This window comes from Trametes versicolor, assembly GCF_000271585.1.
Source record: "Trametes versicolor FP-101664 SS1 unplaced genomic scaffold TRAVEscaffold_5, whole genome shotgun sequence".
NCBI lineage: Eukaryota > Fungi > Basidiomycota > Agaricomycetes > Polyporales > Polyporaceae > Trametes > Trametes versicolor.
The window spans coordinates 277,361-295,926 of NW_007360325.1; the positions used below are offsets into that span (position 1 = coordinate 277,361).

The 18,566-nt window shown below is 57.5% G+C and overlaps 7 protein-coding genes across 7 annotated transcripts; 4 read left to right on the top strand and 3 right to left on the bottom strand.

Moving 5' to 3' along the window:
• Positions 1–694: 694 nt before the first annotated feature.
• TRAVEDRAFT_64341 (DUF323 domain-containing protein) lies at positions 695–4,247 on the top strand. The gene is made up of 12 exons (XM_008039431.1): positions 695–1,059; positions 1,342–2,021; positions 2,078–2,193; positions 2,258–2,632; positions 2,689–2,700; positions 2,757–2,798; positions 2,852–3,040; positions 3,089–3,469; positions 3,525–3,727; positions 3,784–3,900; positions 3,954–3,993; positions 4,045–4,247. The coding sequence occupies exons 1-12, from the start codon at positions 725–727 to the stop codon at positions 4,159–4,161; spliced, it is 2,607 nt and encodes an 868-aa protein (XP_008037622.1). The 5' UTR covers positions 695–724; the 3' UTR covers positions 4,162–4,247.
• A 186-nt stretch (positions 4,248–4,433) lies between these two features.
• TRAVEDRAFT_166382 (uncharacterized protein) lies at positions 4,434–5,244 on the bottom strand. The gene is made up of 2 exons (XM_008039432.1): positions 4,918–5,244; positions 4,434–4,858 (listed from the first exon to the last, which is right to left on the bottom strand). Exons 1-2 carry the CDS (start codon positions 5,189–5,191, stop codon positions 4,506–4,508), a joined length of 627 nt encoding a protein of 208 aa, XP_008037623.1. The 5' UTR covers positions 5,192–5,244; the 3' UTR covers positions 4,434–4,505.
• Positions 5,245–5,439: 195 nt separating this feature from the next.
• Positions 5,440–8,950, top strand: TRAVEDRAFT_28460 (uncharacterized protein). The gene is made up of 11 exons (XM_008039020.1): positions 5,440–5,529; positions 5,655–5,684; positions 5,734–5,795; positions 5,846–5,903; positions 5,957–6,098; positions 6,150–6,270; positions 6,326–6,667; positions 6,717–6,953; positions 7,006–7,229; positions 7,279–7,903; positions 7,955–8,950. The coding sequence occupies exons 1-11, from the start codon at positions 5,497–5,499 to the stop codon at positions 8,745–8,747; spliced, it is 2,667 nt and encodes an 888-aa protein (XP_008037211.1). The 5' UTR covers positions 5,440–5,496; the 3' UTR covers positions 8,748–8,950.
• A 261-nt stretch (positions 8,951–9,211) lies between these two features.
• TRAVEDRAFT_122810 (uncharacterized protein) lies at positions 9,212–10,672 on the bottom strand (the record flags this gene model as incomplete). The annotated part of the gene is made up of 1 exon (XM_008039433.1): positions 9,212–10,672. The coding sequence occupies one exon, from the start codon at positions 10,670–10,672 to the stop codon at positions 9,212–9,214; it is 1,461 nt and encodes a 486-aa protein (XP_008037624.1).
• A 383-nt stretch (positions 10,673–11,055) lies between these two features.
• Positions 11,056–11,945, top strand: TRAVEDRAFT_147007 (40S ribosomal protein S19). The gene is made up of 3 exons (XM_008039434.1): positions 11,056–11,159; positions 11,223–11,365; positions 11,429–11,945. Exons 1-3 carry the CDS (start codon positions 11,137–11,139, stop codon positions 11,740–11,742), a joined length of 480 nt encoding a protein of 159 aa, XP_008037625.1. The 5' UTR covers positions 11,056–11,136; the 3' UTR covers positions 11,743–11,945.
• Positions 11,946–12,235: 290 nt separating this feature from the next.
• Positions 12,236–14,445, bottom strand: TRAVEDRAFT_28463 (delta12-fatty acid desaturase). Its single transcript, XM_008039021.1, has 7 exons — positions 14,250–14,445; positions 14,144–14,188; positions 13,831–14,085; positions 13,478–13,718; positions 13,348–13,417; positions 13,138–13,294; positions 12,236–13,080 (listed from the first exon to the last, which is right to left on the bottom strand). The coding sequence occupies exons 1-7, from the start codon at positions 14,342–14,344 to the stop codon at positions 12,615–12,617; spliced, it is 1,329 nt and encodes a 442-aa protein (XP_008037212.1). The 5' UTR covers positions 14,345–14,445; the 3' UTR covers positions 12,236–12,614.
• A 1,737-nt stretch (positions 14,446–16,182) lies between these two features.
• On the top strand, positions 16,183–18,218 carry TRAVEDRAFT_46451 (uncharacterized protein; the record flags this gene model as incomplete). The annotated part of the gene is made up of 7 exons (XM_008039141.1): positions 16,183–16,218; positions 16,285–16,744; positions 16,795–17,208; positions 17,287–17,591; positions 17,664–17,865; positions 17,934–18,137; positions 18,193–18,218. 7 exons carry the CDS (start codon positions 16,183–16,185, stop codon positions 18,216–18,218), a joined length of 1,647 nt encoding a protein of 548 aa, XP_008037332.1.
• Positions 18,219–18,566: the final 348 nt, after the last annotated feature.

Sequence of the window (18,566 nt, forward strand, 5' to 3'; positions counted from 1 at the left end):
GCAGGCCTTGCTGGTTGCAAAGCATCCCAGAGTAGGACGTCACAGGGGCCCAAGAGCTTTCTCTGGTGTGTAAGCCCTCTTATGACCTGAGATGCGAACTGAGAAGGAAGCCTCTTCGTGTCCTAGGATCAGAACACGAGTGATCTATTCTCGCAGGGGGCCACACGTTCGTCTGGGAAACGTGTAGTCTCCAATGGGTGGGTACCGCCCGAGGAGGAGGCCGCCCTCAGCGTCTGGAACTTGCGGGTGAATCGATGTCCAAGACCATGCCCATCACAAGAGTCATTGGTGACCACTCGGGGCGATCCCTTTGCAGTCCTCGCCCCTGTCGTCATCGCAGAGTCTTCCAGACGGCAATGCATCGCAGGTTCTCTTCTCCGCAGGTCGAGCGGCCCAGGAGAGGCTCCATGGGTACTATGCCTTGTCGTTCGCGAAGCCGGGCGGGCCTTCGACGAGCGGCACTTCCCCAAACGAACTGCGGGAGATGGTCAAGTGATGATCGCTAGGTTAGACGGTGGAGGAGGTCCGGACACGTTCAGAGCGTTTACGGTAAGCAGGAACGAAGGCGTCGCTTACCTAAGCTGACGCTGCCCATCGTCCCTCCGCGCCCGGCCTCCACCTCCTCCGCCACTGCGGGTGCGCCGCCGTATATATACAACCCGCTGCAGGATGCGCTTCCTTACACCGACCACATCGTTCCCGCTCTGCTCGCTCGCACTCCCAAATGGCAAACAACGCTGCTCCTGCCGTCAACATCCTTGACCTCCGCGCCCGCACTGAGGCCCCTCTTTCCGAAGCCGACCACTCTGTTCGCGACGACATCGTCGCCGGCCTCTCGCTACCTGTCGGACAGAAATGGCTCCCCACCATGCTGCTCTACGATGAACACGGTCTCCGTCTCTACGACGAGATCACCACCGATGCGCCAGAATACTACCTCTTCTCGGCAGAGGAAGAGATCCTCAAGAACAAGGCGGACGACATCGTCAAGGTCATGCACGCTGCATCGGTCTCAGATGGTGGTCCCCTGGAGGAGGTCGTGGTCGAACTGGGTGCCGGGTGAGTTTGGCTTTTACCTCAACGCGTCGCGCGTAGCGGACGCGTTCGTGAAGCGCAAACCACTATACCCTTAAGAGGATCTGCGCTCGGAGTCTATCTGAAGCCCCGATCTCGCGTAGCCTTCCTCTGCGACTTGTCCTTCCTCTCCCACACCCTGGGCAACAACCCAGACGTAATGATTTGTCACGTGTGGCGACGATAGGTCTTATCGCTTCCGTACCGCCCCCCTTTGACTAGCCACCTCCGTATAAAATGGGGCAGCCATCTGACCAGTGTTCGCAGCGCACTACGGAAGACATCTCACATCCTGAGGGCTCTCTCGCGACACGTACCAAACGCCTCCGCCGTGCCCCCTATCAGCTACTACGCCCTCGACCTCGAGAAGCGCGAACTGGAACGTACACTTGACGAACTCAGCAAGTCAGATATCGGTACCGAAATGAAGGGCAAAGTATCTGCAAGCGGCCTCTGCGGCACTTACGACGACGGACTCAAGTTCATCGCCGAAGGCGGGCTCGAGGGTCGAAATGCGCTCACGAATCTCGACACTGCGGTGATTGAGAAATACTCCGTCGCGCGCGTTAGGCGCGATGCATCCCCGGATTCGGGCTCTTCCAGGAGCCGCTCTGAGGGCACAGAGGCGACGCCGCCGTCGACGCCTGGGGCGCACCACCCTCTGCATATCATGTTCCTTGGCTCCTCGCTCGGCAATTTCACACGCGGAGAGGACACGGCGTTCTTGAAGTCTCTACCGCTGCGCCCGGGCTCGGGCGATACGCTCCTGATCGGTCTGGACCACGACAATGACCCAAAGAAGATCCAGCTCGCGTACGACGACCCCAAGGGCGTCACGCGCAGCTTTATTATGAACGGATTGCTCTGTGCGGGCAGGGCTCTGGGCGATGAACACTTGTTCGAGCAGGACAAGTGGGAATACGTCGGCCGGTACAACGAGGAACTGCGTCAGTGTGCCCGTGACTGTTCGTGGCTGGCCGGTGCTAACTTTGCCGCGCTGTAGGTCGTCACGAGGCATACTACAGATCAACATGCGACCACACCGTAGTTGACCCCACTACGCAGGCAAACTTCCCGTTCGTGAAGGATGAGCTTGTCCGCGTCGAAGTCTCCCGCAAGGTTTGCCTATGACGTCGCGCTACCTTCATACGTGCTCTTCTGACGACTATGACGAATATTATAGTTCTCTGAGCGCGACGCATACTCGCTCTTCACGGAGGCGGGTCTCCGCCCGGTCCACCGATGGACCGATAGCGCCTCGCAGTATTCGCTGTGGCTCCTCGAGCGTCCGAAGTTCTCGTTTCCGCTCCTGAAGGCGCCGGTAGAGAACTCTATCATGCGCTCTCCATTCTCCCTCCCCACTGTCGAGGAGTGGCAGCACATGTGGGCAGCATGGGACTTCATCACGCGCGAGATGATCCCTCCGTCGATGCTGTTCCAGAAGCCCATTGACCTCCGCCATATTTGCCTGTTCTACTGCGGCCATATACCTACGTTCCTGTCAATCCACCTGGCGCGATTGCTGAAGGAATCAGATACCGAACCCATCGAGTTCAAGGTACGCGCAGTTGGTTGTTATGTGCGACAACGCTCGTGCTGACTTTGACTTTGCAGTATATCTTCGAAGTAATTGCCATCTTACTCTGCACGCTCGAGATCATTTGTTCACTTATCGTTCACAGCGTGGTATAGATCCTATCGTCGACGACCCCACACAATGTCATGTATGTTTGGCCGACCTCACTTATGGTCCTCTGCTAATCATCTGCTGGTACAGCCGCACTCCGAGGTACCCCAAAAGGATGAAGACTGGCCGTCTCTGTCTAGCATCATGCAGTTCCAATCTCGTGTCCGCGAACGCGTCATGCAGCTGTACCGGGACATTGATTCAGGCAAGATTACCCTGACGCGCAAGATTGCCCGAGTGCTCTTCATGACACTCGAGCACGAAGCATTCCATGCCGAGGTGCGTCTTCAGTTCTTCAATGATACACGTTGCCTTACATTGGTGCAGACGCTCCTCTATATGCTCCTGCAGCGAGCGGGCACAGGGACTATCCCGCCCACGGGCTTCGTCGCGCCCGTTTGGGATGTGCTCGGAGAGTCGTGGAACGCCCATCCGGAGCCTGCGACTGATGCTGTCACGCTTGGGCCGGCAGAGATCACTCTTGGCCACGACGACGACGAGGCCGATGATGACTCAACGGACGTACTGGGCCATTCATTTGGCTGGGACAACGAGCATCCCGAGCGGAAGGTCCAGGTCGGCAAGTTCAAGATCGAGTGGCGCCCAGTCACGAACGGGCAGTTCTACGACTTCTACATGCGCGAGGGAAAGGACATGCCTAAGGTGCAGTTCCCGAAGAGCTGGGTCGAGATCGACGGAGGGGTCTTTGTAAGTCCATTCCTCCCATCGCCGACCGACGTCGAAGTTTACTCATAAGTGACAGGTGCGGACGTTGTACGGCCCCGTACCGCTCAAGATCGCGAGGAATTGGCCCCTTATTACGTCCTTCGACAACCTGTCGACCTATGCGAGCGTTAAGGGCGGTCGTATCCCGACCGAGCCGGAGCTCAGACTGTTCTACGACAAGTTTGCTTGCGGCTATGAGGGTGGTGCCAACATCGGGTTCAGGAACTGGCACCCCGTTCCGTAAGTTTTGCGCGTCAGTCCTTTCTGATGTCGTGACTGACGTATGCATTGTGTAGCGCTACGTCGGGAGGCCCCAAGGATGATGGTAGGGGTCACAACGGGGGCGTGTGGGAGTGGACGTCGACCGTGCTTGAAAGATACGACGGCTTTGTTCCCTCCAAGTTATATCCCGGGTACGTTTATTGCAACTCTATATTGGATTAGTAGCTGAACACTTTGTGCACAGATACTCGACGGACTTCTTCGATAACCACCATCAGGTTGTCGTAAGTGTTCTATTCCAGTTCGTTTCTTACCGTCACTTACGCTGTCTATAGATCGGTGGATCGTACACCACCATCCCTCGCCTCGCGGAGAGGCGCACGCTGCGCAACTATTACCAGCACAACTACCCGTATGCATGGGCCGGTGCTCGCATCGCATACGACTTGTAAGGAGCTCATTCTTTCCGATTGTACCATCTATCAGAGCTGTACGAGTATCACTATCACCCAATGTAACCTATACAACTTTATGCGAGTCCACACTGCGCATCATAGTGCACGCGTGATCAAATCTGACATAAGTACTATCCGTATGTCCGGGCTTGGTCAGTAGCTGCGATCGAGTGTATAAGCAAGGTACGGAACAGCGGCACATTTGTACATTCGCGTCAGCGATCAGCGTGAGGCAGCGTGAGGTTCGGGAATCGTTCTGAAGTACTAGCGGTATATTATAAGGCTACAACATGTTATTCCAACAACAAACACAAGGCTACAAAATGTCCCGCACAACCTGATCATTGTCTGGGAGGCCACCGCATGGTAGGTGTCGTGCTAGAGCCTGCGCTCGCATTCCGTATGGACGCTAGAGCGGCCGCGGTGGCGCCGCCAAATTGCGGGGTGACGGTCTCCGATCTATCCGTAAATCGTGTGCTGTTCAGGATGGTCGTGGTCGCCGTCGAGTGTCTCGGTAGCGCCGTCGAGTTTAGGTCCATGAGACTCCGCATGATCTCGCCCAGGTCGTCGCTCGACGGTGTGGGGTCATCCAGGGCGACCCCGGCGTCTTTGACTGCGGTCTGCTCAAAGAGCTCCTCCTCTTCCAGCTTCTTGACGGCGGCTCGAAGGTTGTCCATGACATGCTGAAACATGACTGACCATGTTATGTGATTAGCCTAATCACTGTACATAGAGATCTATATGTGGACGTACAGCTCTCCTCCTGAGGCGTGAGCTTTTGGCGTAGCGGGCGGGGATGGAGAAGAGGGTCCCTATTGGCCTCATCTTCCTCGGGCCGTGGCCTGTTGATTCCTGCCATCCCCTCGCACTTGCGGACGAACTCTCGCTCAGACAGCTCGGAGTCCGCGAGATCCGTCTCGTCCGGGCCATAGTCTGTCCCGATGGTGCTCGAGGGCGAGGGCGCGCGCATGATAGTGGGCACATAAGGGAGATCGGCGGGGTGCACGATGAACTGCTGGCTTGGCATTGTGGTTTGGGCAGAGCGAGGCGGACGCAGAGGCGTTGGTGCGGATGGCGGAGTGCGGGGAGGGGTTTCGGGGAGGATTATGGAACGATAAGACGCGTGGCTAATGACGCGACGCGTAAAATACAGGCATAAACAACGCGTCCGTTGAAAAACCGTCGCGTGAGCTTTGTCAGCAGCTGATACACGCCGCCCGTAATTATAAGAGGCTCGCGTCGCGTCTCGCCCTCTCTTCTCCGCGTACCACCACCTCCTCCGCTTCCCCCCTCCCCTTCTCAGCCACTCTATTCCTCCACACGATCACAGGGATGGCATCATTCGTTTTCAAGCGAGGTGAGCACTCTTTCGGCCATGTTCGGACGCGTCGAAGTTGACCTCAGCCCCTCCCTCTCGCAGACGGGTAAGTCGCGTTAATTACGCGTCGCGACGCGTCTTATTACGCGATACTCATGATCCGACTCCCCGTAGACGCAAGGAGCGTGTCCAGTTTGACAAGGTACGTCCCCCAACACGCGTTCTCCAACGCGAGGTCTCACATGTCGTAGATCACGGCAAGGATAGCCAAGCTATGCTACGGTCTTGACAAGGATCACGTCGATCCTGTCGGGTATGTAGAGCAGTCAGCGTTTCCTCTTCGTCGTGTTGACGGTATTGTAGCATTACGCAGAAGGTTATCGCGGGTGTGTACCCCGGAGTGACAACCGTGGAGCTCGATGTGAGTGTGATCCTGTTTCTGCTCTTGGCGATTTCTCAAACTGTTCGATACAGAACCTGGCAGCGGAGACTGCTGCATACCTCACGACAAAGCACCCCGACTACGCTATTCTCGCTGCCCGTATCGCTGTATCAAATCTTCACAAGGAGACCAAGAAGAGTTTCTCGGCAGTCATCAGTGACTTGTACAACTATGGTACGCCGACCTTGTGTTCTTTGTCATGTCCATTCTTAACATGTTGCATAGTAAACCCGAAGAACGGCCGGGCCGCAGGCATGATCTCTAAGGAGATTTACGAGATTGTTCAGAAGAACGCCGAAGTCCTTGATTCCGCCATCATCTATGATCGGGATTTCAGCTACAACTTGTGGGTTTCGCTCGCTGACCGTGCGTGAACTCTGTTTGACTTTGGCGTGCTGTAGCTTCGGTTTCAAAACCCTCGAGCGTTCATACCTCCTCAAGATCAATGGACGCGTGGCTGAGCGACCACAGCACCTGATCATGCGTGTGGCTGTCGGCATTCATGGTGCTGACATCGACCGCGCCATCGAGACCTACCACTTGATGTCTGAGCGGTACTTCACCCATGCTTCGCCGACTTTGTTCAACGCCGGTACCCCCAACCCCCAACTGAGCTCATGCTTCCTGGTGTCGATGAAGGATGATTCCATTGAGGGCATCTACTCGACGCTCAAGGACTGTGCGAACATCAGCAAGACCGCTGGTGGAATCGGTATCAACATTCACAACATCCGGGCCACGGGGTAAGCTCTCACCTTCTATCAAGCTCTTCGCATGCTCATCTTGCTATAGTTCTTACATTGCTGGTACCAACGGCTACTCGAACGGGATTGTCCCTATGCTCCGTGTATACGACGCGACGGCTCGTTACGTCGATCAGGGAGGTAACAAGCGGCCCGGGGCATTCGCCATCTACCTTGAGCCCTGGCACGCCGATGTGTTCGAGTTCATTGATCTCCGCAAAAACCACGGCAAGGAGGAAGTCCGTGCTCGCGATCTGTTCTATGCGCTCTGGATACCCGATCTTTTGTGAGTGACGCTTCGAATTTATATCAAATATTCGTTCTGACATGTCTCACAGCATGAAGCGCGTTGAGAGCGGTGGCAAGTGGTCGTTGTTCTGCCCGAGTGAGGCTCCGGGCCTGCACGAGGTATGGGGAGAGGAGTTCGAGAGGCTATACGAGCAATACGAGCGTGAGGGTCGCGCAAAGAAGACCATCGAAGCTCAGAAGCTCTGGTACGCAATCCTGGAGGCCCAGATCGAGACTGGCGGTCCCTTCATGCTCTACAAGGACGCTTGCAACGGTAAGCCGCTCGAGGATGAATACTGCGCATCATCTAATGTCGCTCGCAGCCAAGTCGAACCAGCAGAACCTCGGTACCATCAAGTCATCTAACCTCTGCACGGAGATCGTGGAGTACTCGTCTCCAGATGAGACTGCCGTTTGCAACTTGGCTTCCATCGCTCTCCCTTCGTTCATCGAGAACGGCAAGTACAACTTCCAGAAGTTGCACGACGTAACGAAGGTTGTCGCTTTCAACTTGAACCGCATCATCGACGTCAACCACTATCCTATCCCCGAGGCCCAGCGTTCCAACATGCGCCACCGTCCCATCGGTGTTGGTGTGCAAGGGTTGGCAGACGCTTTCATGGCGCTTCGGATGCCCTTCGACGGCGTTGAGGCGCGCAAGCTCAACCAGCAGATCTTCGAGACCATCTACCATGCAGCCGTCGAGGCCAGCTGCGAGATGGCGCAGCAATTCGGGACCTATGAGACGTACCAGGGCAGCCCCGCGTCCGAGGGCAAGCTCCAGTACGACCTCTGGGGGATCACTCCTACGGACCTCTGGGATTGGACGAGCCTTAAGGCGAAGGTTGCGCAGCACGGTCTCCGGAATTCGCTGCTTGTCGCTCCGATGCCCACCGCTTCGACGAGTCAGATCTTGGGCAACAATGAGTGCTTCGAGCCTTACACGAGGTAAGCTTTGTTGAACTTTGCGTTTCGGCGCGTCTCTAAAGAATCATTTAGCAACATCTACACGCGTCGTGTACTCGCGGGAGAGTTCCAGGTCGTATGCCCGTGGCTTCTCCGCGAGCTGGTCGAGCTTGGCCTCTGGAACGACGACATGAAGAACATGATCATCGCAAACAACGGCTCCATCCAAACCATCGACATCATCCCCGACGACGTCAAGGCCATCTACAAGACCGTTTGGGAGATCTCGCAGAAGAAGGTCCTCGACCTTGCAGCGGACCGCGGAGCGTTCATCTGCCAGTCCCAGTCGCTCAACGTCCACCTGCAGTCCCCTACAACGGGGCAGCTGACGAGCATGCACTTCTACGGCTGGAAGAAGGGTCTCAAGACTGGCATGTACTACCTCCGCACGCGCCCCGCTGCGCAGGCGATCAAGTTCACCGTCGACAGCTCGTTCCTCAAGAACGCCGCGAAGAAGCCGAAGGTCAACGGCGTCAACGGTGTCCTTCCTGCGACTGCTGCACTGGTCACTCCTTCGACACCCAAGCGCGCTGTCGACGACGTTCAGATCAAGGAGGAGCCAATCACGCCTTCGCTGAGCACTCCCATCACGAACGGCATCGCCGCCTCAGAGCCCCTCTCCCCTTCACCTGCCGCGACTGTCAACGGTGATGCTCTGGCGAATGCGACCGCCGCCCTCTCCCTGGACGAGCGCACGCAGAAGGCCGCTGAAGCCGACCCCGAGTTCGCTGCAGCCCTCCAGCGCCAGCGGGACCGCGAGCTTGAGCAGGCGAAGCTGATGTGTTCGATCGAGAACAAGGAGGCGTGCCTCATGTGCTCTGGCTGAGCGCTGTGCGCCGACTTGTCTGTGGGACGTTCGAGACGGACGTGTGTCGTGGTGTATCAGCTATGTATCGCTTTTTCATGTATCTCTCCGGCTCCGCACTATCACTGGCATCCATCTCCTTGTCTACGACTCTGTACTGTACTCTAGATCTCGCACTCTCTCCATATGCATGTGCCCCTCATAATGAAACATGTTAGATCCACCAAAGCCGAAGCCGTGTTCTTGCGAACGTGGATACAGACGCCGCAACATAATGATTCAGATAGACTTCTACGCAAGCTGCGTAGTCCTAGTAATCACATCCGTAGTCCCGCTGGGTCACGTACATATACAAAGTAAATTACACATAAAGGATACAGTAGGACACCAGTTATGGAGGAGAATCCGAGCACGAGATTTCAGAAGACTAGTATACAGAGCACAAATAAAAAGCCGAGCCCAAATGATCTACTCAACAGGAAACCTCAAACGGCTCGTAGCCGTTCGCCCAAAGTGCCCTCGAGCTGTTGTCCGTGCTGCTGGAGGAACTCGGAGCACCCTACAATAGCCACGCTCTCCATCGTCTCCCCGCGCCCCTCCTCCGCCGCCCAATCCGTTAATCTGACACGCTCCTGCAGCGCTTGCACAAGCGCATCCCCAGAGACCCGCTGGCAGTGCCAGATCGTGAGTTTCGTGAGGCTCGGCAGGCGCACCGCCCACGAGCCGCGCGGGTCGTCCGCCTCCTTGAGGTTCGCAAGCCCAAACGCGAGCCACCGGCGGCGGAAGGGCGCGAGCATGCCGACGACGCGGTCGGACATGTCCGAGCCGACGATGCGGAACTCGCGCAGGCGGTCGAGGCGGTCGAAGCACCAACGGAAGTCCTTCGTGCGCATGTCCGCGTAGTCCATGTGCAGCACCTGCAGCGGCGGGCGGCTCCGGCGGAGCAGCGCGCGCAGGCCCATGCCCGTCGCGTGGTCGCTGTAGGGCGACTGGGAGAAGTCGTGTGCCTCGTCGTCGCTCTCGCCCTCCTCGGGCGTCGCCTGCTGCGTGATGTACGGGTCCGTGCGGAGCTCGAAGTCGACGTTCGTGTGCTCGAGGTAGAGCTCCTCGAGCGCAGGCGCGTCGATGTGCGAGAGGAGGGCGCGGACGGAGCAGGTGCTCCGAAGCAGCAGGATCCGGAGGTTTGGGAGTCGCACAGCATGGAGGAGTCCCGGGAGTATCGGCTCTGCCTCCTGTGGCCACCCCGAGAAGTGAAGCGTCTCGAGAAGTGGCATGCACCGAAGGAAGTCGAGCATGCGTACGACGTCGGTGATGACCTCCAGCGAGATCTCGGTGATGCATAGCGAGGTGATAGGGATGGGCTTCATGAATCGCGCAAGCGGGATTGTGGGCACGGAGAGGTGCATAGAAAGCTCCGGTGGCTCATCGGGGGGGCCGTGCACGCGGAAGATGTTGGTAGGCCGGCCGTCGGTGGAATCGGAGTCTGCGTTCAGGCCGAGGGTATCCACGGCGGCGATACCCTTGACGTGGATAGTGAGCTCGTCGACGAGGCAGTCTCGGGAGCGGTCGAAGTCGTACTTCGAGAAGTCAAACTCTTCCTCGTGTGTTCCGGCGATGGCGCACCTCCGCAAGCGCTGCATCTGCGAGAGGACCGGGGACAACAATGGCAGGATCATGTCGATCGTCTGTGCCTCGACGCGGATGTCGAAGGGAAGCGGGTCCGACTTGTATATCCACCATCGTGCCTGGTCGTGCGAGAGCGCAATTGGGTGGTTCTCGTAGAGATATATGCGCTGCCAGATGCGGGGAGAGAGGTAAGTTACGTCCCTCCAGTAACGACATACTTGGCCGAGGACGACCGGTGCGAGGTCGTCAGAAGGGGCATCAGAACACGAGATGAAGATGTCTATGAGGAGTTCCGGCGGAATGCGATAGATGGGAGACATGCCGAGAGGGCGAAGGGGCGAGATGGAGGACATCGTGGTCGTTGTCGCCCACGACGAAGTCGGAAGTAGTGCGCGCTCATGCAGTTGGGGCGCGCTAATTTGGTAACTCACGACACCAGGCCCGTCCTCAGTCGCCGCTAAACAGCCGAGAGACCGTGCACCGTTCACCCTGCGCAGCCTCCGCGGGAGCACGCCGCAGAACATGGGGTATGTTCAAGACTCAGATCCAGGACGAAGGAGGGCGAAAACGGATGGCATTCGGGGCATCGCACATGGGGGGAGGAAGGAAAGAGCGCCGGGGCCCGTCCCGTTATGGCAGCTGACTAAGCGCAGAACTGCACAGAACTGGCAGCTGGCTCTGAACTCAATTTTGCCGTTCCTGCCTTCACATACCGCCGCCAACGACGCGCCCGCCCCACTCCCGCCCGCCCTCAAGGTAATCTCGCTCTCTCCCTCGACTCAAAATGCCGGGCGTACGTGACATCAGGTGCGTCGTCTCGAAATTATGGCCAAATTCTGCCTACTCACTATGGGCGGACACTCTAAACAGCGCGGAGGCCTTCATCTCTGCATACGCATCCCACCTTAAGCGTTCGGGCAAGCTCGAGGTTCCCACCTGGGTCGACATTGTCAAGACCGGCCCCTTCAAGGAGCTCGCCCCCTACGATGCCGATTGGTACTACGTCCGCGCAGGTCCGTGTATTTCCCCGGCGGTGTAATTCAGGACCATTTCTGACCGGCCCTTTCCCTTCACAGCGGCCATCGCAAGACACATTTACCTCCGGAAAGACGTTGGCATTGGCGCGCTCACGAAGCTCCACGGCGGCCGCAACAACCGCGGCAACCGCCCCTCGCACCACGCAGACTGCTCCGCATCCGTGCAGCGCAAGATCTGCCAGTCGCTCGAGAAGATCGGTGTGCTCGAGCAGACCGACAACGGAGGCCGCCGCATCAGCCAGGACGGCCAGCGTGATCTCGACCGTATCGCCACCGCGGTAGTCGAGGCGGCGCGCGAGGAGGAGGAGGACGAGGAGGAAGAAGAGGAGGAGGAGGAGGAAGAGGAGGAGTAGATGCTTGGCCGTCCACCCACTGGCTAGGTGATCGCGACGGTCTGCGGGCCCGGGCACGTCCTCCCCCCGTGTTGTACGAACTGTCTCTGCCCCCTCTACCCTTCGTCCGGACCCGCACGGCGACCGACACGAGCGACCACCCCGTATGCTACATGCCATCCAAAATCTTAGGCAGTACGCTGTATCTCATGCATGCAGATTTTTTCCTCGGTGATCTCGTGGACGTGGTTTGTGCTTTCTCCGGTATCATTTTACAAGGTACTGTGCTGGTCATGTTCTGAATATGCAGGTACGACGTCCTATGCTTACCCTAAGCGACTCAACATCGTCGGAAACGACCATCCCGCGTATTCCATATCCCTGTGTTCAGCGCTTCTCATACCTCCCCACAACATTTAGGATTGCTCATGATTTAAAATCTCGGACACAGCGCACACATCGGGGGGACTCGTTTGAGATCATTATATGGCCTTTCTCCAACCTAACCTAAGACCCGAGGATCATCTACATCCATCGTGAACGCGGTACAAGCACACAAGCCCCTAGCACTACGCGCCCCCACGCCCAACGCGACGGAGCTTCCTCTATGGAGTCGTTACCAGCGACGCCGCTGGAAAATACGACCGTCGACGTGGGGGTGGAGAGTCCCAGCCTAGACTGGATTTTGTCTATAGGTATGGAGCGGCCGCAGGGAAGGGGATGCTGGCGTAGGAATGTGTGGTGTATATGCGCAATAGACGGTCCTGACGGGCATACCAAACTGTACGGGGGTGTTGTGGGGGAATGACGTGCGGGAAAGCGCGACGACGCTAGACACTGATACATACAAGAGGTGTGCGATAAGGGACGTGGCAGGAGCCTGTGCGGGCCGCCTACGCGTCCTTGTCGACGATCTCGATACCAGAGTCGCTCGCGGTGTTGTCCACGAACGCGGGCTTCGTCGCCGCGAGCCCGTACGCGTTCTTGTAGAAGAGGATGTCGCCCTCGTCCTCGACGAACTTGCACGCCTTGAACACGCGGTAGACCTCCGCCCAGCCGCCGGGGCGGCCTTCGAGCTTGATCCCGTTGCGTGCGAGGAGGGCGCGGAGCGCGTCGGACGCCTCCCATGCGTTGTAGTGGGGGATCTTGCTTGAGACATGGTGGGCGACGTGCGTCTCCGAGATGCCGTGCGTCGCGAATGCACCGAGCCAGCCCATCACACTGCCGCAGTCACCGAGCAGGTTCCGGTCGAGCGTGGAGAGCGCGCCGCGGGGGAACGTGAACTCAGACGCGCGGTAGTGGGGCAGGATCGGGTCGGTATGCTGGAGGAACGTGATCAGGACAAGCCAGTGGTTGACCCTGGTGGCATATAAAACGTCAGGAGAGGCTACATGAGGTCGTACCCGCAACACATACCAGAGGTAGGGAATCAGATAGACGCGGAAAACCTCGAAGAATCCCCACTGAGAGATCGACCAACCGATAGCGGCCATCCAGAGCATGATTCCGACGTTGGAGATGAAAATCTGGCTGCGCTGATCAGGGCGGAACATGACAGACTCCGCGTTGAAGTCTGCAACGACTGGTGAGCATATACTACGAGCATTCATTGAGATGCACACGTACGGCTCGTGCCCTTGGGGTACCTCTGCTGTCCGGACGCGTTGAGAATGATATACGCAGGCCAGCCACCAATCTATGACGGTGCCGCAGTTAAATCACTAAACACTATCTCGATCGAACAGCATAGACTTACAAGGTAGCGAAGGGAGCCGTAGATCGCACCGATGGGGGAGTCTCCGAGGGCCTCGTAAAGCTCCTGCTTAACCTCCTCCGTGACGCTGGAACCAGCGAGATTCTCCTTGGTGGGATCGAAGGCAGGTAGGCCGAGCTGAGAGCGCGTCTTGGGTACAAAGACCTGGTCCTGCGTCATGTGGCCAGTAGAAGCATGGTGCTTCCCATGGGTGATGCGCCACGCGTGATAAGGTACTCCGAGTCTATGCGTTGTATAGGAGCGTGTCCGAAGAATCCATAAAGGAGAGACGCGAGCGAATATCACATGTCAGACACGGTCATGACCACAGAATGTCTGCGGAGACGCGAACTTACGCGGAGTGAAGGATCCATCCGACGGTGTTGTTGACGGCCTTGGACTCGGAGAATGCCTGGTGGCCGCACTCGTGCGCGATGACCCACAGACCAGTGGCAAAGAGGCCGACAAAGAACGTGTAGAACGCCCAGAGCACGAAGCGCGCGGCGGGATAGAGGGCCGCGTTCGGGAGGGCGATGTGCTCAGGGGTCAAAAGCGCGTCGAGGAAGTAGGTCCCCTTGTAGATGGCGCTGATGATCGCGACGTCCATGAAGCTAGCAAAATGACGGGATAAGAAACCGGGACATGACTGGTAACGCGTTGAGGACTTACACGTAGAGCGAGGACCGGAACGCAGAGCGCTTGTGGCAGTGAGCCCTGTTATCCGACATGGACATTCAGCTCTGCCGGCTGGTACACAGGGCTTGCATGTACTCACGGAATGGCCGAAAGAAGATCCTTGACGGTCAGGTCCGGGATCACGAACGGCTTCTGCTCGATAGTCGTCCTTGCGGACGGGGCCTTTGCCGACATTTTTGCGGGATGTGGCCTGAGGGGGACGGACAGAAAAGAGGACCAGACGTCTATGAGACCGGGGCCGTCTACGGGAGTCTATGGCGGGGGAGGAGGAAGGAGGGGCGGGGACAGCAAATGAACGGGCCCGGTTTTTATTGGGGTGTCCGCTTAGGTGCGGAGTTTTCCGGGGAAGGGCGAGTGCACTGTGCGTTGGGGATACGGAAGCGCAGGAAGACAGGCGCGCGCGTACGTGCCAATCAATTCCGCTGCCGCTTTGTCTTCCCCACTCTGCCCACGTTCCACCCCGCCTCCTCTGCGATCGCGACTCCCGTCTAGATGCCGCAAGGTATTGGACCCGCTGGGGCTGCGGCAGTCCGCCGGATTCCGGCAGCATCCCCGGACCACGTGAGGGGAGCAAACACTCCACGCATCATGCACGTCTAGACCTCGTCCCGTTTTGGGGGCCACGCTGTGGCGGTACTACGTCACTCTCGCGCTTGCGCCATCATATTCACGTTTGTACTTACTGAACGTCGCGCCTCGTCGCGCTCTACTCTGAGCCTCTCTCGGCCGCGCTACACTCTTAGTGTCGTCTTCTTCTACTATTCTGGATGTACTTAACTCATGGCTAATTCACATTCCTCCCTAAAATGTGTCCTACCTCCGGCTCAAGTCGTCGACTACCGTTCAGGGTCTCGGTTACAGTGCCCAAACAGTATCGGGAATTGTGGATGCGACGAGTAACACCATTACCAGCGATCTGGATAGTGGGAAACGCGGTGGAATTCTCTCGAAGGCCCCTCTGAGGCTGCTATAAAATCTGGGACGACGGCGGGCATCCCTCTCATCTCATTACATTACCTTTCGCTCGAGTCCGTCCATTCACTACCTCAAGCTAATCTACTAACCACTCGTTCCTCTCCCAGCCTGCCCTCCTTATACTATGGCGACAAACTCTTCAACACCATCCTTACAAGACCTGTTACCGCCGCTACAACCTCCCGTGCTGCTGACTGAATGCCCGCGCTGCGGCAGTGCCCTCGGAGCATTACAACTGTGCGGCGGATTAGGTTCTGATATACACAACTATAACCGCTGGTACCAGAAGGTATGTCTGCATGATAAATCTCGTTCACGCTCTGATTCACTGGGCATAGTGTTCTACCTGTCCGCATTTCGTGTTTCATGGACCTCGAACGCCTCTCGAGGACATCCCCGAAGACGTACAGGTCCGGTTCACGCTCAATCAGTCACTCCGCAGTGCCGCCTCTGCCCACCCTCAAGATCCTCAGATCTGCACGGGGACCGATTGCGTTGCACGGCGTACGAATCAGCGCCGCCGCGTGAACAGAGCCTGCGTGCGCAATCCTCCCCTTTGCGCGACGTGCTGTCGCACCACCAGTCCTCTGGTGAAGTGCAAGCCCCACAGATTGTCGGCTCTAGAGACTGCGGTACGTCCTGTGTCTCGTCGATGTTACAGCGATCTCATTCTGTATCAGTCTATGGAAGCACAGTCTAGCACTAGTACTGCTGGACCCTCGGGTTCGCAGGCTGCCGCTGCCGCTGGGCCCTCGCGCAATGGCGAAATTTCACCTGTTACGACAACACCATCACATCCTCCGCCCAACTTTGTTCTACAGCGCTCAGCTCAGACGTCCAGCCCATCCATAGTCCCAAGCAACGACCACCGCCCCCATGCTGCAAGCATCCCAGCATCATCGACGTCCTCGTCAGTCGCCGTCCCCTCATATGCCCGCCCACTCTCGGAAGACTATGCGAAGCCTTGGCTTGCCGTGCATCGGAAGAACGCTGAGCGTGCAGCACTTGTTGACGAGGGCCGCGCGTTACATACGAAGATGGCTAACATTGTGAAGATTACGATGTGGGTCACGGTGCGTTCCTGTTCGGTGTTATCCCCCTCATCCAGCTCCCGACACTAACACTGAACCCTCGATCAGCCGTCAACGACAAACACTGCACCCCTGCGTCCGCAAAGGCTACAAGTATCGACACCTCAGGCGGATATCTTGGTCATCGCAGACCACCCGTGCCTCAAGACGCTCTTGTCAGTAAATGTGCAGCATGTTGCGGTATATAGCGTGCTCGAACGCGAGTGGTTTATCCAACCCCTCGATCTTCCTATCGCTCTCCCGACAGGCTCTGCTAGCACCCGCCGTGTTCTTATCCGCCATACTACTCTCCACGACGACGACTGTGGTGAGCTCGCCGAAGAGCTCAATTCAGTGACCGGAGGTCCTCTCAAGCGACGCTCGGTCTCAGTTCCGGCGACCCCCACAAAGGTTCGCAAGTTTTCCTCTGCTGCGTCACCGCACACGCCGCGCGCCCAGGCTACGGCGGCTGAGTGTATCAATCAAACTCTTCCCTCTTTGATGGCAGAAGTGGAAAACGACCCCGCACGTAAGTACTTGTCGCTCGGTGCCCGGACATTCACTCATAATCTAGCACAGCAACAGCGGAGATCGTGTTCCCCGAGCAGACAGTACCTCCTTCGGTCACTCCTGTCGCCACTACCTCTACTCTCCCTGCCCCCGTCTCCGAGACTTCGAGTGCCGCCTCCAGTCTGCATCGTCCCATCAAAGCTATCCCTTTCCCCCCACGCTACGCTTGCGACATGCATGCAGGCATGTCCTTTCTGGTAGACGATGCATGCACACTTGCCGACCACAACAAGGACCCAGAGCCGTACTTCAAACTTGCCTTCCCAGGTTCCAAGTATGTGCGTGCTACGTTCTACGAGCATCGCAGGTTCTACTGTTTGGCTCGTGAGGATGGCACCCTCCCCCATGCGGTTTCGGCCGGTCGCACTCCCGACGGAATGTGGACTGTCCTGTCGAAGCGGTATAGGGCCAGCGGTGGCAAAGGTATGCATTCCGGGTGCTCGTGTAAAGCTTGCCGTATCTTTCTGTTGACTCCTGAATGATTGGTCGCCTTCATTTCAGGATCCACTGCGCCGCGGCGGTCAGTATCGGCGGGTGCCGCGTCCCCGGTTTCCATTAATGACGCTCAACTTGGAGCCATATCCCGTGGCATGTCCGGATCTGGTCGACCTTCAGAGCCAACCCAGACATCGCAGAATGCCCATCCTGAGGCGCCGCTGACGTACGTCTCTCACACCGTTCGACTGGAGTGGTTTGAGGGTGTCGGCACGATGTTTGGCTCACGCTGGGCTCCGAACACGGAGAGTATTGAGGCCCTGATTGCGGAGCAACCGTGGGCCCACGGACGCAGAAAGGACTGTCATCAAGTATGTCTGCTGTCTTCCGCTCTGTTTGCTAGCTGACCGCTGACTCTGGGCACTCTGTGGCGGCGATACTAGATGACGATCACGGAGCCCAGTCGTTTTGTGGGTGCCTACCTGGCAAAGACCGTGCGCCTGGATGTTCTCCCGGTTGATTGGGAAAAACATTACCACACTCTAGCCAGCGTTCAGATGCGAGAGGCCGCACGCCTCGCCCGTGCTGCTGATATCGTTGGCATGTTCATGTATGAGGCCAGCGAAAAATGTCTTGGGATCCGTTGTACGTCCTCCCTCCCTGCCCATCCCTGCCCGCTACTACCTTGTAGGTGTACTGACATCTAGTAACAGGGTTTACCTTTACACCCACTTATTCTGTTACGACGGTGCCGGATGGCAGTGTTTCTTGGATTGCCCAGAAACTGTTGATCGGCACTGGCAAGCCATATCCATCCGACAAGGACGCCCGCCCCGATAGCTCTCTATCACTGACGTTGTCCGCGTTTTCGCACTACACAATCGAGCGCTATGAGGTCTTACTCACGAATCTTGAGGGTACGTACTTCATGTGCTATATGGTGACCGAGGCTGTTACACCTCAGGCTGGCAGGGGGATACATCCACATCTCTGACTAGAGATGCACCTGTATCCATCCCCTTCTCTAATCAGAGACGTTCGCGATCCATCCCGTATCTCTACTAGAGATACAAGCGCCCCCCCGTATGTAGCGGGCGCTGGACAGGCGCTGCCCTTCCCCTTAGACACAACAGCCCGTTTAGGCCTGTTTTCCTGACATGCGCTGATACGTGTAATCGGCCGCTTTAGGCGGGTTGCATACATGATACCATACCCCCAATTGGGACATTAGAATATATACCTTTATTGGCTCCTCCTGGACCGATATTCACGCGCGTTGCCGGCGGTGGGCGGCGGGGCGCATTGATGGCTGGGTGGCGGGGCGCGTTGCCGCGTGCGGGTGCGGC

Excerpts from the sequence above, each read along its gene's own strand:
- TRAVEDRAFT_64341 (XM_008039431.1), top strand. The coding sequence starts at position 725 with ATGGCAAACAACGCTGCTCCTGCCGTCAACATCCTTGACCTCCGCGCC. Across the intron at positions 3,470-3,524 it reads AGATCGACGGAGGGGTCTTT|GTGCGGACGTTGTACGGCCC; the intron begins GTAAGTCCATTC and ends CATAAGTGACAG. Across the intron at positions 3,728-3,783 it reads AGGAACTGGCACCCCGTTCC|CGCTACGTCGGGAGGCCCCA; the intron begins GTAAGTTTTGCG and ends TGCATTGTGTAG.
- TRAVEDRAFT_166382 (XM_008039432.1), bottom strand. The coding sequence starts at position 5,191 with ATGCCAAGCCAGCAGTTCATCGTGCACCCCGCCGATCTCCCTTATGTG. Across the intron at positions 4,859-4,917 it reads CACGCCTCAGGAGGAGAGCT|TCATGTTTCAGCATGTCATG; the intron begins GTACGTCCACAT and ends TAACATGGTCAG.
- TRAVEDRAFT_28460 (XM_008039020.1), top strand. The coding sequence starts at position 5,497 with ATGGCATCATTCGTTTTCAAGCGAGGTGAGCAC. Across the intron at positions 6,271-6,325 it reads CGGGATTTCAGCTACAACTT|CTTCGGTTTCAAAACCCTCG; the intron begins GTGGGTTTCGCT and ends GGCGTGCTGTAG. Across the intron at positions 6,954-7,005 it reads CTCTGGATACCCGATCTTTT|CATGAAGCGCGTTGAGAGCG; the intron begins GTGAGTGACGCT and ends CATGTCTCACAG.
- TRAVEDRAFT_147007 (XM_008039434.1), top strand. The coding sequence starts at position 11,137 with ATGCCGGGCGTACGTGACATCAG. Across the intron at positions 11,160-11,222 it reads CCGGGCGTACGTGACATCAG|CGCGGAGGCCTTCATCTCTG; the intron begins GTGCGTCGTCTC and ends CACTCTAAACAG. Across the intron at positions 11,366-11,428 it reads TTGGTACTACGTCCGCGCAG|CGGCCATCGCAAGACACATT; the intron begins GTCCGTGTATTT and ends TTCCCTTCACAG.
- TRAVEDRAFT_28463 (XM_008039021.1), bottom strand. The coding sequence starts at position 14,344 with ATGTCGGCAAAGGCCCCGTCCGCAAGGACGACTATCGAGCAGAAGCCG. Across the intron at positions 14,189-14,249 it reads GATCTTCTTTCGGCCATTCC|GGCTCACTGCCACAAGCGCT; the intron begins GTGAGTACATGC and ends GTCGGATAACAG. Across the intron at positions 13,418-13,477 it reads ACGGCTCCCTTCGCTACCTT|ATTGGTGGCTGGCCTGCGTA; the intron begins GTAAGTCTATGC and ends GCACCGTCATAG.